We start from the raw sequence: 18,829 nt of genomic DNA, 5'->3' as shown, positions 1-18,829 counted from the left end.
GGCCCTTCTGCTGCACTACTCTTTCCTTCTTTCCGTCTTTTGCCCCTCCTTCCCTGTTCTAAGGCTGCTGTGAGCTCCTGGCCCAAGCTTCTGAGCTTGCTAGTTTTGTTATGTTTGCCCCCGGGGTGCCTTAGCCCTTTAGTTTAAACTGCAGAGGAGGGAGTGTAGAGCCTCTGCTTCCTGCTACAGTGTCTTGCTCTTGGATATTTGTATAATTGTGGTGGGCTAGAGAGGATATGTGAAAATGTGGGCCAGGGCCCTGAGAAGGAGGAGGAGGGAGATGATCCAGAGAATGAAGTTGCTGGACCTTTCTTAGTGTCCCATAGGGCTTTGGGGTCCTGGCCTCCATCCTCATTGGCTGCAGATCTCCCCCAGTGCTGACCCCTTTTACTTTTGGACACTCCTAGCCCTTCCCAAATACATGCCAGGGTAGTAGTATTCAGAGGAATGAACAGCTCCTCAGCTCCTCATTATTGGTCCATGTTAAATAAGCATTGTGTCCCAGAGTAGGTTCTAACTTTTCCTAGTAAGGAACAAATTGGGGAGTGGAGGGGGGGAAGTGCTGCTTTGGAATCCTGTCTTGCCCTAACTATAAGTAAATAAATGACTGGGTGAGCAGTGCAGGGGTCAGATTTAATGGGATTAGGGTGCTTGTTCAGGGTAACATTACACTAGCTTGGGGAATCAAGTTTGTCAGAAGGAGCGTGTGTGCCATCCCAGTCACTTTCCTCACTGTGGGTGAATGTATAAGTGGCCATCCCTGGCCACCTACACTTCCTGCAACCCTACCCCTCCACCAGTGTGATCTTCCAGTGCTGATGGACAGCTTGGTTTCCTTTTCATTTCAGCCACAGATGAAGACATCCTTGCTAAAGGAAAACAGTCCATCAAGAGTCAGGCTTTAGGAAATCAGAACTCAGAAAACGAGGTCCTCCTGGAAGGCGACGACGATACTCTGTCATCCGTGGATGAGAAAGATTTAGAGAATCTTGCCGGTAATTCAGTGGTTGCACAGATTTTTCTGCTGGTTCTGGGCTGATGAGCATCTAATTACTTACTTTTTCAATTGTGACCAATGGGACCCACAATTATATTAACTAGAGATTGGTTTTGTTTACCCCAATGTTTCTCCCACATCTTCTGTAATTTCTCTTATTTTTCTATTCTATTCAGTCCTCTTTACCTTAATTATCTTTTTCTTTTCTGTATAGTTTTCACTGGAAGAAAAAAAAAATAAAAGCAGCCACAACAAAATTGTTTTATGCATCCCTTGGGAATTTCCATCTCTCTATAAAATGAGGGTTATCAGCAAAAATCTGCCAATTATTTTATAAACAAAGCTTGGAGGATGTGTGCTTTAATATCAAGTCTTAAGGAACACATTCCATATACATTTAACTCACTCAAAAAGTCAAACCCGAAAATTGTTTGATTTTCCATGGGATTCACACACTTTGCCTAGTGTAGGAATTTTTATTTATAGTCTACACATTCTCAGTTTTATTTTCCTTAATAGAAAAAATTTTCTTGTTTACCCTGAAGTTTTAGTCATTCATTAAATGGCTTTTCTCTTTAATGTTTATGATTGTGTTTCTATTATTATCATTATTATTATTATTTGTTGTGTTTGTTAGGGAGGAAAATCTGAAAAAGTCTGCATTTTCTTTTTTTTAAGTCTACATTTTCTACACATTTCCAATCTTTTAAGATTAGAAAGCCTTTATTTAGCGATACACCTTCAGCATATACAGCCATGCAAGTTGAGGGTAAAAAACAAAGCTAAAAGCTGGTTATCTCTCCTGATAACCAGAAACTTCTCTAAAAGTAGAGTAAAATTAATTGTAGTGTACTTGTTTAAGGATTTGTAGTGGAAATCGAGAGTAAGGTGGATACGTCTATTCACTAGTCTTTTCCTTCACACCCTTTACCCAGTTCCTTCTTTATTTTACTCCTATTCTTATGACTAACGATACATGCTTATAGTAATAGAGGTGAAAGGGAGTTTAATTATATAATCTTGACAATGGCAATAGGATTAAGAAGTAATCCACACTAATAAAGTGGTATGGGTTAGAAATGAAGTGGAAATTGTCAGGGGTCTTCTGTAGGACCTAGGCTGCCCCAGCTCCTGCAGCTGTCTGCTTACCCTATAATTGAATGTCTGAGAGTGATTGAAAAAATGTTATTTCTTTTCAGGATTACATGCTAATGTACAGAGGGCAAAAGGAGACAGCAAAAGAACACATAGCTGCTTATTTCATCCATTTACAGGGATGAGCTTTGGGAAATCATGGCTGCTCTGCAGCTCTCTGCTCCCCATCTGCGAACACAATGTATTTATACATTGGGAATAGAGGACAAAACCTGCTCTGATCTCTGCAGAGCATCCCTTCTATTGTCCTACTGGCACACATTAAGATTGATGTGAGATTAAGGACCATCACACTTCAGACAATCGATGGAAATGTCAATTCATCTGAATTTTGAAACACTTATTCACCCATTGATTACCTGAATAGGTGCACCTTGTTTATAGGCACTGTATTAATTCAGAATTATAAATGCCAATCTTTTCTGTGGCTGTTTCTTCTGCAGGATTTGTACAATAAGAAATGCTCATGGAATTTTAAATTCTTTCTACATCTGCCTCTGTGTGTGTGTGTGTGTGTGTGTGTGTGTGTGTGTGTGCATACATATATATCATGTTAATACTTTTAGTCCTTACTTTAGGGTTAGCTCTAATATACTTTATGCTGCTCTATCTGTAGTGCATCTATTGTTTTCAGTAGCAGTCTGATTTGTCTCTTTGATAAGCCCTGTGGAGATCTGATTATTCCAATAAAAATTCATTCACTTGGAAACCCACCCTCCAGCTGTTTACTCCCAGAGTCCCTGAACTACACTAATATTAGATTTGGAGGCATTGAACAATATTTAACAGTGAAAAGGAAGGCTTAGAGAAAAAATATTTTTACTAATCTTGCATGGGGGAGAGTTGTCTTGGAAGAGGTTTTGTGTGAAACTGGCATAGAATCTTCATGAGAGAAAATGGTTTATTGGAGGATACCAAAACATAGCTAACAAGTTAGTGGTCTTCTTTGTAGGCATGTCTTAGCCAAACTAAACCCACCTCTGGTCTTGGGAGCCTATTGAGGTCTCCTTGCTCCAGGCTTTCCTTCCGTGCTGTTTGATAGCCTGAGGCTCGCTTTCTAAATGGTACGGGGATGCACTTAGTTAGGCAGAGCCGCCACCTTACCTAGTGATTAGACCAAAGTTTACACACTCCCCATAAGATAATTCCTTCTCAGTTTACCATTATCATTAACTGCCTGTTACAAATCTTACAGTATGAGAACCTTTACATCTTCAGAGAAAGATGGAATGGACATGGTAGAGAAATGTAGATAGTTGGTCAACACTTTTGTACTTAGAAGGAAGAATTAAAAATTAAATATAATTTCTGGTCAGATTTGAGCTTTTGAAAAATATAATTCCAATCCATGTCAGCCTGTCTTTTTTACTTGGCAGGTCCAGTTAGCCTAAGCACACCAGCTCAGCTTGTGGCCCCCTCTGTTGTAGTAAAAGGCACTCTTTCTATCACCTCCTCCGAACTCTATTTTGAGGTGGATGAAGAGGATCCTAACTTCAAGAAGATTGACCCAAAGGTGAGAAGATAAGAGGAAGGGGAGCTCCCTTTTTCTTATTATGGAATGGAGGGCTCTGTTAGTAAGATGGGTTTAGATAAAACCTCACAAGCTTGGTTCCGAATTCTTGCTGAATTGCCTCTGTTTACATAGAGGCAGTTATCTTTTTTTAGTTTATGATTCTTTTACCATCTACTGAGATTATTGAAGTTCATTTAAATTCAAAAACAATTTCCACTTAATTGCATTTATCATTAGCTCTTTGGGGAAGAGACCTCAGGGAACATTGTGTATAAATACATTTTGCCTCAGAGGGTCCAGGGTGAATTAAGCAACAAAAAATTCAGTGAGCTTGAGAGTGTAATCATTTTGTTTAGCTTTTATGTTTTCTGGATATAATACCAATATATCATTCTACCTGCTTTGTCCCCATGACTTACTGCTCTGTCATGCATGCAAGCATATTCTGCCAGTGTGTGATCCCTCTGCTTCCCATTACCTGTGGAAGGTTTTACAAGGTACTGCATAATTTCCTATTCTTAAATGGAAATGTAATTTCCCCTTTTAAAGGTACTTCAGATTACTTTTCAAACTGTAGCAACTTTATTTTATTTAGAAACATTTGTTTCTTAACACAGTCATAAAGCCAAAATAATGTTGATTTCATGAGAGTGAATGGTATATTTGCTAATTTATTTCACTGGCAGAGAGAGAGAGAGAGAGAGAGAGAGAGAGAGAGAGAGAGAGAGAGAGAGAATGTGTGTGTGGTGTGTCTGTGTATACATAGACATATATTCATATACATATGTTCTGAGTTTATTGGTAGTCTCTTAGGTTTTGAAATTATGTGGAATTGTTAAATCTTATTTGCAAGTGTTTCAAAGTAGCTCTTGAACAAAATGTTAAATTTTTGTTAGTAACTCTAGAGACAAATCATTTCTTGTCCTATGCATATTTGTTTCCAGCATTTTGTTTCTGTATTGCTGCCTCCATTGGGACAGGATGCCCTGAACTATATGACAGGCAGGCCATGATAGACCCGAGTGTCTGGAGTAGATAATGCAGCTAATCCAATGTAGAAAAAACTTTAATTCTGAAATTACATCACTTTGAAATTTTTTATACTTTCTTTCATCACTGAAATATCTGAAAATGTTTTAATTTCATTATGAAATGACGGTTGCCAAAATTACTTAAATTCTCAAATCCCTGGTTGTTTCTGAATTTAAGAGGAGACTGAGATTTAAGTCAGAATATTTTACTGTACTTTTGGTACAAACATGGTTTAAAGCCTAAAGCCTGATTAAAGATGTTTAATAGATTGTTTTCAAAAGTAAAGACTTTGTCAACCTTTGCGATTAGATTCTTTGTTCCTTTCGGGGAAGAAGTAACTTTTTACCCCTGTTCTTTGTGTGCCATCATTAAATTAATTTTCTATCTCTGTTGCTTATGAAATACAGAATATTTCAGGCTAATCATAACAATTTTTATATCATTTCAACCTGCCTAGATTCTAATATTCGAGAAATCAAAACTCCTAGGCATTTATATTTGAAATTGTTTCAGCCAAGTATTGGTAGAATCTTTGATTTTGTATAGACTTTGATGCTTTAAGATATTTTGGTATTGTAAACACCAACACTTTCCTTAGTTACTTTTTTAACATTAAAAAATTTATTTTTTACTTGCATTAAATAAGTAAGAAATGATATTGCTTTGTGAGTATTGTTTTTTTCTTATCAAGGCTTCAAAGTCTTTTTTCATAGACTAGTTTCACAGACTCTACTAGAAATACTTTTTTGAGTGAAAATCGTCATTTTAAGATAGCATTTTAATCTTTTGAGCTAAACACTATGCCTTAAATGATTTTGTACACATGTAAGTAGCTAGTGTTTGCTTTGAAAATGTTCTTAAAATTAGACTATTTCCCATAGAGAGATAGATTTATTTTATTATTTTAAAATATTAGTGAGTTCAGCTAATTAGCAAACTTCGTTTTTTATTTATAGGAAGAGACACTGGAAAAATAGGTATAACATATATTGAAAGGGCAAGGATGATTTCAGAGTGGGTAAGGTCTAAGCTTGTGGTTTTAGCACAGACTTCCTTTGACCAAGGCATCTTCCAGCTTGTGCCTGCTCTGTCAGGTGAACTGGGGCTTCAGAGCCCTGAGGAGCTTTCCAGGGTTTAATCATCTTAGTCCTCCTGTTCATAGCAACACACACCCCTCCCCCACCAGACTTCTTCCTCTTCTCTGAGAACTGCTCTTTAGAACACTTTTCCTCTACAGCTTTCATTCATAGATTTTTTTTTGAGCAAGTTAAAAATTAGATTAACTTAAAGAATAGAATTTAAATATTAGAGGTAACATTTAACATATTCTGTACCTTTGTCTCACATTAGCAAAGCTAATGGAATGTATACTTCCAACATAAAGCAGACAAACCAATTTCTTATATTTTCAGTTTACTAATTATTTTATATCCCAAACAGTTATTTTCTTGCATTTAAAAGAAACCTTTGTCAGAATTGAAACATTGAAATAAGTTTATTGGATTGTTAGCTGAGAAAAACAGGACAAAGAAGGTACTTTGCCTATTTCTAAATTCTTGGAACAATTTTTCTTTGGTCATAAGAATGGTTATTAAGGACTTCTTCGTGTATAAGCAGCTAAAAATAATCATGTTCATTGCTCATATAATTAAATCCTTTAAAATTGAAGGAATTTGTAAATCTGAATAAACAATATTACCTACCAGTTGCTGGGGGAGAGGACTATTGCTGTGTGACCATTTTTTAAAATTTTAATGTAGTTAATTTACTTGCTAATTTTTTTTTTTACTATTTGAAACTTGAAGAGAGGAAATGGTTGATAGAAAAATATGAAATTCATTATTTGGAAAAAATTCATAAACATTTGCACTGAATATTAAGTTTACAGCATAAGAAGAAATTCTAATTCATATTGTAAAAAAGTTTAGGATGTGTTTTATTTTAAACATTAGGATGAAAATACGCTCTTCCACTGCTTTCTTGTTTCCAAGTATGACATATGATTAATTTAAAAATCTACAGACCAATATATGTCATTGAGTAAATTTCATAGTTTTTCTTTTTCTATGGTGTTTGATGAAAATTTGAACAGTTCATTCTATAAAATATGCTATATTTTAAACTGTGCAGCTCAAAATTCAAATGGAAACTTTTGCATTTAATTCAAGTTCACATCTTGTAAGTTAGAAAGTGGTCTCACCTGCCTTCATTTAAGAACAATCCACAATCAGTCCATTACAATGTAAAGTAATATTTTTATTACTGGTTTACTGGTTTCAACAAGACATCATAGGGCCAAGGTAGGGGTGCAAGAGAGGGCGGGGCACACCGATATTGGCACTGAGATACATTTCACATCAGTAAAACTTTCTTAAAAAGAAACTTCACATACAGTTAAATAATTATTTTCACTTGGTGACAATCATTCAGGCAACCCAAAACAAAACGAGAGAGGGAGGGAGGGAGGGAGGGAGGGAGAGAGAGAGAGAGAGAGAGAGAGAGAGAGAGAGAGAGAGAGAGAGAGAGGGAGAGAGGAGGGAAGCTACTATACATGGATTTGAAAAATGTACCTTGGGTTTCATTTTGTGTTGGCAAAGCCGGATTGCTTCTTTTGTGTGACCTTTAAATTCACATTGTTAGGAAGTAAAGTAAAAGATCACTTTTGTGCAAGAATGTGATGAGAGAGAGAGAGAGAGAGAGAGAGAGAGAGAGAGAGAGAGAGAGAGGGAGAGAGGAGGGAAGCTACTATACATGGATTTGAAAAATGTACCTTGGGTTTCATTTTGTGTTGGCAAAGCCGGATTTCTTCTTTTGTGTGACCTTTAAATTCACATTGTTAGGAAGTAAAGTAAAAGATCACTTTTGTGCAAGAATGTTATTTTTTTTTTTTTTTGGTTGGTTTGCCTTCTTTTGTTTCCTTCTTTAAGGAGATCTGCCTGACTCCTGTTTCTTGTAGGTGATTTACATAAAAGTTTGTGCCTAGAGTTTTTGCTGTTTGTGGCTGTGCGCCTTGGGTGTTCCGGGAGAGCACGCCCGTTCTGTCGCTTTTCCACGCAGTCTGAAGCACCCTATAGTTTGTCCAGGCTTTTGGGATTGGTGAGGATTTCCCTGGCTAACCTCCAGGTCTGCTTGGCAGCGCTCTCCAGGGCCGAGTGTGGCTTGCCCTGGAAGAGGTCGAGGTTGGGCAGAAAGTAGTGCGGGCAGCGGCGGCACTGCAGGCAGGAGATGAGCTGCAGCAGGATGCCGTTCAGCCGGTCGCCCAGGCACGCCTCGTCCCAGTCCGTTTCCCGCGGGTGCTTCTCGCACTCGTACAGCAGCAGCGTCTTCATGTGGTAGTTGTTGAGCGGTTGGCCCGGCAGCTCCAGGTGGCGGTCCCGCAGCGTCTTCAGGACCGAGAGACACTTGTTTCTGCAGCCGCCCATCAGCAGGCGGTTCTCCGCCTCGCCGAACTGCAGCACCCAGGCGTCGCTCTCCGCCGAGCTCTGCTTGCCGGTCAGCGAGTAGCACTCCTTGGAGAGCAAGTTGAACCCTTCGGCCTTGACCTCCGCCACGCGATTGGGGCCGGGCCAGGGGATGTGCGGCATGGGCCACTGTGCAGCGCTGCGAGGCCAGATCCCGGTGCACTTGAACGCGGGGGTGATTTGCACCACGTAGCGCTCCCTGATGCGCAACTTGACCTCGCTGGTGTCGGCGATCATCTTGACCACGTCCCGGTAGCTGCACTTGTCCACCGCCTGGGCGACCAGCGTCTGGAAGCGCGAGCGTATCTTGCGGGCTGAGAGGTAGCCGGACGCAGTGATGAACTCCACCCAGAGAGACATGCTCCGCTTCCTCCCGTCGCTGAGTTTGAGCACGGCGCAGCCCGGCAGCGAGCCGTCGTCCACGAAATTGAAGACGCCCATTTGGTTTAGGTAGAGCACCACCTCGAACTCGGTGGGCGAGATGACCTCCAGCCCCTCGTAGCGGGCATCGATCTCGCTCAGAGAGCTGATGAAGCGCGGCTCCTGCACCTCCACCTCCTTCAGCACGTCCGAAACCACCTTGCAGACCTCTCGGATGGTCTTGGCGATGGCCGCCTTGCGCGCCTGGCAGCGCTCGGTGTAGTATTTATTGAGCTGGTAAACCAGCTTGGCCTGAGCGGCGATCATGTTGGGGCACAGGTCCGGGCTGTACACCGGCGTCTCGCAATACGTTGAGGGATCCAAGGCTCACGCACTAGTGGTGGCCCTGCGGCTGTGGAAAGGCGGTGCGCTCCCCAAAACCCCACTTTCACTCTCGGTTTCCACCTGGGCTGGTCGGCTGATGCTGTAGCCGGCTCCCTTTTGCTTTTCCCTCTTTGGAAACCTTTTCTTCTTCCCCTCCTCCTCCTCCTTCCTCCTTCCTCCTTCTTTCTTCTTCAGAAGTTTATAGAGAATGTGATTTTTGGAAAAACGTAAATACCTACTCGGACTTTCTTGCTTTCTCTTGATGAGTGAAATAAGGATGGCACTTTTTAGGAGAGATGGGTGGAGGGACGGTGAGGCAGACAGAAGTTCAGGTTACCCAGAGGTTCGATGTCTGCAGCAGTCAAGATTGGCCAGATAGCTGAAAATGAAGTCTTTTAAGTGCCAAGGTAAATTTTAAAATAAAAGGAAAACATTCAGTGGCTCATTCTTAAACTTCTCCCACGCTGGTAGGGCGTCTTCACTTAATGTAGGTGATGCCTTCCTCCTCACCCTCCCCCAAATGGAAAGTGAAGGATGTAATTAATGTCCGAAGAGCAGCAGAGTGCTGCTTGGGCCGCTGCACACTCGGTTTGCAGACGCCCTGCAGGCTCAGCGTGCTTGTCTCTCTTCTCAGGGGGTCCTCTTGTCCTGGTTTTCCTCTTTTCCTTCTGGAGGCGTTGTTTGGATTGGGTCGGGTTGTTAGTGGGTTCTTCCTGTCTTTCTCTAGGTGCAAACCGCTGGGAGTTGTCTGATATTCATTTCTGCCTCGTAATTTATCCTTTGGGCCCTAGCAAAATCTATTTTAGTGTGACGGAGTCGTTGCTTGCGTTGCGTCTGGCATGCAGTTATGAGTCCGAGTTGGTTTTTCCTCTCCTCCAGTTGGCTTCTGCAGACTCCACTTTGAGCCGTGTCTCCCTCCTTCCGATGATGTCTGCCCCCCTCACCCACCTCTTTCTCTCTCTCTCTCTCTCTCTCTCTCTCTCTCTCTCTCTCTCTCCTCCCTCCCTCCCTCCCTTCCTCCCTCCCTCTCTCGAGTTTATGAATGGTCCCTGGGCCATCATGAGGGGTGGAGCTTCAGTTCCTACAATCCCTATGTGAGCTGTCAGTGCTTTAGCCAATCCGAGAGAGAAGAAAGGCACGCTCTGGACCGCTCTGGACCGGTAGCAACCACCACTGCACTTGATGGAGAAATGGGTAAAGAGAAGTAAGAACACAGGAGGAGACAGTGGAAGTCAAATGCTCTCACACATCTTACAGCCCCTCTTCTTTTATCCTCTTACTAGTTGCGAAGAAGGAAAAGGGGGTCTGTTATAGAAGGGGTTCTCCTCCGGAGATGGCTGCAGCAAGGGAGGGGGAGTAGCAGTGGTTCTCAGAGGGTCACTTTTTGGTTTGGTTTTGTTTTAATTCAACATTCTGTAGAAGATGCAGACTCTAACAAAGGGACTTTGGCTTGAAGGCAAATGGGAGCTTTGGAAAGGACCTAAATTTTGTAGGGTTTTTTTCCTCCAGTAGAGTCTTCCTTCTCTCCCTCCACTCCATTGTTACCAACAGCTGGAGCAATTGCTGTGTATGTATAGGGAAAGGGGAGGGCACGGAGAGGCTTTATAATCATAAATCTCTTGTTAGCAATTTCTATACACTGTTAAAAACATAGCAGGACAAAAACTAGTCCAAACACATTTTTTTATCATTATTTTATAATTAAGCTTCAGCTACATTTGTATCATTACTTTGCTGTTACAAGAACTAACCAATTACCAGAGAAAATATGTCAGTTGTGAGAAATGATGTAAGTTTATACATGGGAGATATTGTTCATTGAAATAAGCTACTAAAAGTGTTTCAAACTAAATGAAAGTGAAGGGAAGTAAATGCGAACCTGAATTCAAGTTTTCTTAATATGTTACTATTATACCTTTAATTTTAAATATATTTTCAGACAGTGCAGTTTTAGGTATAAAATGATTTTCATAATTGGCTCTTGCCTTTTAAGGAGTTGATTGCTACAAAAATATTTAACTGTCCTGTTATTGATTACCCAGATGGCCTTACTCCTCCCTGGTATTCCAGTGAGTAGAACTCATGCATGGGCCTTAGAATATGTATTATTCTTAACAAGCTATGCCAGTTGCTGCCTTACAGAACTTTGGGAGGAGAAAATGCTGTAGGATGGCGATTCACTTGCTGTTGAGGGTTCGTCTTTGAACTTGTCTGCATTCTCACCCATTTTAGTACACTCAGGTAATTAGGATTCTTTTTAGTTGGATTTGGCAGATAATATTTCAGCCCTGGGTTATTTGGGGAAAAAATTAAGATCTATAAAACCTTGTTTTTGCAAAACCCTGTGGGTGGCTTTTGTAAGTTCTCTGGGAAAGCTTGATTTGCCCTCTTAAAACCCGACAGAGCCTGAATTCAGTTGCAATAGGGAAAGTTAATTTCTCTTTCTACTCTATGTTCTTCCCAGTCCTTGGCGTGGACTGCTGGAGACTTGTCCCTCTTCTTTCGTTGCTAAAGTCCCTTTCTAAAGAGTGTGTGAACTTTTTCTTCTTAAAATCAAGCGGGCTTTCTTGCTTGGGGACCACTATCTTCAGTAGCAGAGTTGGGAAGAGCCACTGGAAGTAAGCATCCCTGAGACTCTGGGATCCTTAGTCTTAGTGGAGTCCCGGTGCCGGCAGCCAGGGCTCCTGAAAGGCTTCCCTGCTGCTGGACCAGCGCTCTCTGGCAACCTGCACTTTCTGCAGGCCCAGGTGTTAGGGTCTGGGGCACGTTTCCGCGGGGTGTGGGACCAGGGAGAGAAGACACCCACCACGTGCCCCGCAGGCCGCACTGAGCAGAGACTGGCGGCAGGGTCCAGGTGTGGAGCTCGTGCTCTGTGCCGCATCCTCGAGGCAGATGCGCACGAGTGGCCCGAGACGCCGCGAGCCGGGAGTGAAAGTGAGCCTGGGGTGGCCGGCTCCACCGCCTTCACTCTGCGGTGTTACCGCTGCCAGCCTGACCCAGTTTCCTTGCACCCTTGTCCGTGCTTTTCTCCACGTCCTACCGCGAGGCCGAAAGATGATAAAACGTTACAAATGTTTTGATTTAAAAACAATTCATTACCAATTTACCCTGTCTAAGGTAGATGCGCTAGTAAATAATAAATCAGTTAAACAAAGGCGACTTTAATTTATTGCCGTGGTACTAATTAGAAACATCATTCCAGCAATAAACTTAAACACTTCCAGCAAACACTGACCCCTCCCCCCTACCTCTCTCTGCTGCCTTCCTTCCCTGAGAGCAGCTTCAGCTGTGTTTGTGGCTCCTCTTCTGGTTGAATAATTGAAGGGGGAAACTGGTATCCTTGGAGGCAATAATTGAAGAGCCCCTGTCACCTCCGCCTTTATGTATGTTGGAATAGAAGTCCATCAGCAGCTCCTTGATGGTGTATTAAAACGAAGTGGCAGCTCCTTCTGCTGGAGATACCCTGTTTTATTAAGTAGACCTAGCGAGAGAAAGAAACTCTAGAGGCTAAAAGCCACTTCAAGTCTTCAGACCGATTGATCTGTATTCTCCTGTTATAATCCGTCTCATCATACTTGAGTTAATGAGGCAAAGGAGGGGGAGCAAAATCTGATGGTCCTTGACAAATTCATTAGGGAGGCTGCAGGACATTTTATTTGACTGTTAAACATCTTGTTTGTTTGGTTTAGGCGGTGCCAACATCAGCATGCTTCTGCCCAGAGCTGTGGTGTTGGGCGGGCTGCTGCAAGGACTCCTGAAAGGAAGGCAGGCACGGAGGGGCTGATTTTTTTTCTTTCTGTAGGTTGTGAGTAGTGCAGAACCCTCAGACTTCTCTGGGCATAACCTTTATCATCATTATCAGGAACATCTAAAAATGTAGATGACAGTACTGAGGTGGGCATGATATTAATTACTAGAAACCAAAGTAGGTACATTTAAAACCTTAGTCTGAGATTTTCCAAGTTGGGTAATTAGCAATTACTACACTAGTTTTTGAGAATGTTGAAGGTCCAGAAAAGTAGCCAGGTTACTCCTCATTACATCCTATTTTACTTGATTATAATTAACTTCTTAATGAGCAATTGAGTATCCTCTTTCATCAAATTTTTTGGGAGCACCAACTACGAAATTTAAAAATTAAATATTTACCCACAATTTTTTTTCAGAGAAGATTACTGTATTTAAGCTTGGGTGCCTTTTTACAGTTAAAATTAGAATTAGGACTAGGTCCTAGGAATAGTACTAAAATCCAGCAAGTGGTAAATCTGCAGAACACTAAAACCTGAAAATACTCGTAGTTGAAGAATAATGGGCAATTAGGCTAGAATATTTACCTTATAAGTATTTTATCCTAAACAGCATAGGACTTGATTTTTTCAAAGTTTTTTTGAAAAGTAGTAAATAATCCAATTGTGAAACTTTTCTGCCTAGAAAATTCAGTTACTTTTTTTTTTTTTTTTTAGCATTGACTTAGCCCCAGCCTAAGTGCTTTGAGACAGAACCTTGCTTTCCACTTAGAGGAAAGGAGTCTGGGAGAAAAAAGAAGGCTAATGCTCTTTGCCTGTCATTTTCATACATTCCTGCCTGGCCAAGGAAGCCTGACTGCTGCAGGGAATGTGTGGATTGGAAAGAAATGATGCAGTAGTTCACGTGTTTCTCAGAAGCCAGAGCTAAGTAATGGCCGAAGTCAGGGCTTCTGTTCGTCTGACAGTTATAATCCTGTTTACATTTCCACAGTGTACAGAATCCTTAAACTGTTTCATTTTGTCCTGATCTTTCTTTAGAGATCTATTCACTAAATTGAGCTTCAGTGCTTTTTTCCCTTTATCAGATTAGTGAGTCTTAAAAGGTATCTATTATTTTATGGTTTTTAGAAATAATGTATAGTAGTCTAATAATCTTTACAAGGAGGACACAGATTTTACATGATATGATCTTGATTTCCAGGAAACATTTAGAAGTGTTCAGGAAATAACTAAACTGTTCTTTAAAAAAATATCCGAAGACCCTGCGCTTTTCAGAAGACAAAGGGCTCTCTGGTACCTGCTTGTGTTCTTATCCTCTGAGATCTAACTTTGAAAGATCTAGTATTGGCTAGATTTTTGGTTCTTAGATACTGAACTAATTGACATAATTATTTAAAAACTTAGTTGACATAATTATAAAAAAGACTTGACTTTGTAAAACAGATTTCTGATGTTTTGGTCAAAATATAATTTTGAATAAAATACTATTCTCTGAATTTAAAAAATGGAAGGAAAGTAAATTACCCAAACATAGTTTGTTGGTGTGTAGGTTGATGAAATTTTATAGAAGTCCCTATTTTTAAATATATGTAGGAAAGTGTCACAGTTGTTGATATTATACTATATGTATTATAGTGAAAGTCCCAAATAAAACTACATTCTTCTTGATTATTATCTGTCATTCTCTGTCAACTGATCTAATTTTCTAAAACTCTGATGTTTCCCATAGAATGTTTCTATGGTATTGATAATTGTTGCTCTGGAATTAATATAGAATAACCAGTAATTAAATGGCTGCTTTATTGCCTGTTAGTAATTTAAAATGACCAGACATTGTGTGGAAGTACTTCATTCTTAGAAAATAGCTTCAAAACAAAATAAAACAAAACCCTTTATAAATCTCTTTAATTGATAACCTAAGGATAGTGTTTCCCATTTAAACAATTTGAACTTAAGATACTGTTATCTCAAGTAAAGTGATAGCTTTAACTTTGCACAGCAAACCTATCAAAGGGTACCAAAAAATCAGAACACTTTTATGTACATTTTATGAGTATTGTTTGGTGGACATAATGAATTTTTAAAATTACCTTCAGTAACACTGTATATATTACTGTGATATTTCCCCCTGGTTAGACTGTGCATTTATAATTCTAGCATCATTTAGTAGATGAAAAGGTTGAAAATAACATTTATGTTTAGTTTTCCTACCAAGTTGAACAGTAACTGTACAAATGATTATCACATTAAACTGTACATAATTTGATTCCACCAAGATATAGATGACTAGTCTAGGAAATTTCTGCTCAGGCAAATGGAAATAAGTTGCTTTTAGCCTGACTGATAAGTAAATACCATTGTATTGCTGAGCTAGGTAGTAAAGCATTAACAACATGGAAATCAATTTAGCAATATCTGAGCTTACTATATTCTCATTTACATTGTATATGTCTTTTGGCATTACCAAGATATCAGCCTTTTCTCATTTTAAAGAGACACATTTTTGAGATATAGCAGTTGCATTCTTTTATTCACATATGTATTTGTTCTGAAAAGTTGGATAAGGTTTTTGCTGTTCCTACCTTTCCTTATTTAAAAAAATATTAAACAGTTTGAACTTATTAATGTTCTGTGAAGTAAATATTAAATTTTTCTTGCCAAATATCTTTGGCTTTCACTATTATCTCAGATGAAAGTATTCATTTAGTAGAGCCAAGTCTTAACTATTTAAGGGATGAGTATATAATGTATAGAGTGTTCTTTGGGTCTCTTTAACCATTTTTTCCTGGTATTTAATGCAACTTCCAGAATATGGACAGGAAAAACCAGGGTTAATCAGTACTGAATTTAGTGATAAAGAAAATACAAAGCTTATTTTTATGACATAAAGAAGGTGAGATAAATGTATGAAAATAATACAGTCAAATTGCATTTATGTATACTATGTTTCTTGGAGTCTTGGAACTATTCTTCCATTTCTGTCATCTTATATGGTTTATAGCAGATACTGATGAAACAGATTAATAAGTTCATGATGTAAATTATACCAGTACTGAACTATACTTAGTTCAGAATGTAAGATTTGAAACTATGCTCTATATTTTTCTCAGGTGAGATGAGAAATTTTCAAGGACCTTTGTTTGAAGTTAGCAGAGAATCATGTCATATGGATAGATTTTCATTAAACTTTAAGAAAACAGGTCAGTCTATACTCCTTATTGTAAAATACAGTGGTCTTACAGTACTCCATCTATTATTGGTAGTAGTGCTCTTACATCAATATTTCCTTAAGACTACAGGAAATTTTTAATGAATGTTTATTTTTAATGAAAATGTTAAAAATTGAATGCATCTTCCTTCACATGTTGTGAATTAGAGTAAATATGATAGGCAGAGAAGTTTGCTCTGACTTCTTATACTGGCTAAAAACAACAAAAAGTCCTTCAGTGGCTGTATTCTATGCACAGAGAATGTGTGTGTAGTAGAAATGAAATAATATTTGAGGATCTGAGGAATCAGAACTTTTCCTACAACCATCTGAAATCAGGCTAAGATGTAAAACAGCTGCTTTGGCCTGTGGATATCAGGTTCTGCCGGTCTGTTTCTTTTCTGAATTTTCTCTATCTTCCCTTGTTATCTTTGGATCCTAAAGAGTCATTCTCTTATTTTCTAACTCATTTTGTCTGTAGACAAAATCCAAGTTAGTAGGTTTAAATCAGTGTAGATAGAGTGGAAGATCTTTGATCTATGGCTCTGACTCTTTCTGAGTGATTTGCTTGCTGGGAGCAGACACTGTCCATGCCCTTTCACTCTGCTATCAGCTAGATGCACACAGAGGACCTGCAAGGCTACCAGATGCATAGTTAATCATCAGCTGTGTTCGCAAAGGGTTCCAAGCGCCCTTCACCAGATCCTTGCATTCTAACACTTATTGTTAGACAATGGCATGTTTGCTAAATGTTCTAAAATTTTTCTAATCTTTTTTGAAAATTAGTCAAAACTTTGTACAGATAATCACCTTAATGAATGACATATACTTTATATAATAAAAGAATCTAAGGATGTTGCTCTCATGTAGCTTACTGGAATAGATAAAATAAAGGGATGTGCTCAGGGATAGCAATAGAAAGCAGTAACTTGTGAAAAGAAAGCTCTGAAGTCTTGTCATGGGTTGGCTGTCTGGCTGACCTTGATCCAGTTGTTATCGCTACCCATTTCTCAAAAAAAAATTTTTTTTAAAGACAGACTCTCACAATATAGCTCATATCTGTACTCAAACTTGAAGTCCTCTTGCCTCAGCCTCGGAGTGGTGCTGGGATTGCTGGTATATAGCATGTACTCGGCTCTTTTCTCATTTGTAAGAAATGAAGGGTTTGGACTAGGTGATCTCTTGTTTCTGTTCTAGAAACAAATATTATAACAGAAGTTGTTGGGCTTTGTGGGATTACTTTAGGCAGAATATTGTCTGTAAAAGTTTAGTCTTTCAGTGTTGCTCTGGCACAAGTGTGTGAAGTTTTTAATAGATAATTACAAATTGTTTTTTCAGACTTGGTTGGGGGGTGAGGGTATCATGCATTCTAGATTGTAGACAGTTGGGAGGGACAACAAAGTATCAACTTAAGAGAAATTTAAGAGTGTACTGTTTATAAAAGTTGGACCATTAAAAGGAACAACCATGTATAATCTTATAACGATAGGAAACAATAGTATGCGCTTAATGGTGTAAACAAGATAAGCAGGTATTTTTTCTAAGTACTGAATGGACTCTGTTTTGGTACATTTTTTTAACGATTGCATGTTTTGTAAATGTTAATTCTTGAAGTCAAAGAAAGTTCAAGTTTACAATTAACTTTAAAATGGGTCTTAGGGAAATGACATGGCTCAAGCAACTATGATATTTCAAGTTCATATTTTATTACAAGTTACATCCAAGCGGGGAAGTGGTTCTCAAACATGTGTCACTAAAGAAAGGAAATTTTTATACTACTTTCTCATGTTCTTCACTTGTTTTCATCAAAAGATTTGACAAGCATAAACATACTAACATCTTTGATTTTACAGATGTTCCTAGTTTCCTCTCAAACTGTAAAAGATGCTGCATCTGAGTAGCATGATAGGAAATAATTTCAGCACCTCCTTTCACTTATGCGATAGCTTATGTGTTTCAGCTTGCAGGTATTTTTGGAGAGAGAGAAGAGACACAAGAAAATATAACATATTGTGAGCTAATCCTTCTCATTTTTAGACATAGATCAGCCAATCTATTTGATGTATTGTGAGTTTTCTCTGAAATATCTTTTTTTTAAATGAACATAGTGGAGTGGAGTTGCTGTTACTTTCTTACTACTTTAAGTTCATTGGAAGTCCTTCATCAATACAGTTGGAGTGCCAGTTGACCACCAAGAGAGTTGTTGATGGGCAATCTGTGAGTTTGCAAAGTGCAAACCTAAAAGACTGAGAGAAGAGAAATGCATTGCTATTTGTGAATTTATGTTTTATCTCACTTCACTTGAAAAATTTATGAGTAGTGTGGCTTAAGGGTGCTGGAGTTGTGTGTTCCAGGGCTTGCCCCTACTGATAACACCCTTGTTGGCGTGAAAGTGCAATGCAAATTATGACAGTTACAACCTTCTGTTTTGTTTAACCTGTCAGTAGATTTCCTGGCTCAATGCTGAGGGCAATGGTGTGTTCGGCTAGTCCATATTCACCTAAACTTAAAAGGTCAGGTTTCTACAGGCAAGCCTAGTCAAAGCCTAATTGATGAGGAGGGCAGGGAGACAGAATTTACTGTTCTGTTGGCTAGTTTCATATCGTTAGGTTGTCCTGAAAGCATCAGGCAGTCACAGCCCCTTTCATGTAAGTGCTGACCCTAGACAGGAGCTGACAATCAAAGGAGGCAGCCACAGGAACCAGTGCAAGTAGGCTATTGATTTTTCAGTTAGGTCTAAGTAGTTTGTAGTATGGGTAATGGGTGACAGAGGCAGGTATGTCATTATCAATGAGCTCCAGAACAGTAGCGACAACTCTCCCTCATATTTCCTTCAGCACTGACAGTATGCATCCAGGAGCAGTCAATAAATTGCCCAACCCTTAACTGACAAGTGACTTGGAGGTTTAGGTTGAGGGGTGGAAGTTACAGAGCTAAACTTCGGTACTTGAGTGTGTACTAGATCTAACAATG

The 18,829-nt window shown here is 39.5% G+C and overlaps 2 protein-coding genes across 12 annotated transcripts in view; one reads left to right on the top strand and one right to left on the bottom strand.

Moving 5' to 3' along the window:
• The window catches only part of Lrba (LPS responsive beige-like anchor protein), a 674,454-nt gene that overhangs the window by 359,543 nt on the left and 296,082 nt on the right, over nucleotides 1-18,829 (top strand). For all 11 annotated transcript variants that reach the window (XM_029556710.1, XM_029556708.1, XM_029556707.1 and 8 more), the window contains 2 exons: nucleotides 849-995; nucleotides 3,529-3,665. In XM_029556710.1, coding sequence (XP_029412570.1) covers nucleotides 849-995; nucleotides 3,529-3,665 — 284 coding nt within the window. The remainder of the gene's footprint in view (nucleotides 1-848; nucleotides 996-3,528; nucleotides 3,666-18,829) is intronic.
• Mab21l2 (mab-21 like 2) lies at nucleotides 7,644-9,871 on the bottom strand. The gene has a single exon (XM_008854248.3). It carries the CDS (start codon nucleotides 8,843-8,845, stop codon nucleotides 7,766-7,768), a length of 1,080 nt encoding a protein of 359 aa, XP_008852470.1. The 5' UTR covers nucleotides 8,846-9,871; the 3' UTR covers nucleotides 7,644-7,765.

Source organism: Nannospalax galili, unplaced genomic scaffold (genome assembly GCF_000622305.1).
Source record: "Nannospalax galili isolate Female #2095 unplaced genomic scaffold, S.galili_v1.0 scaffold305, whole genome shotgun sequence".
In the NCBI taxonomy this organism is placed as follows: Eukaryota; Metazoa; Chordata; class Mammalia; order Rodentia; family Spalacidae; genus Nannospalax; species Nannospalax galili.
Note: the sequence above shows the minus strand (reverse complement) of the source record. Positions and strands in the feature narration are given on the sequence as shown.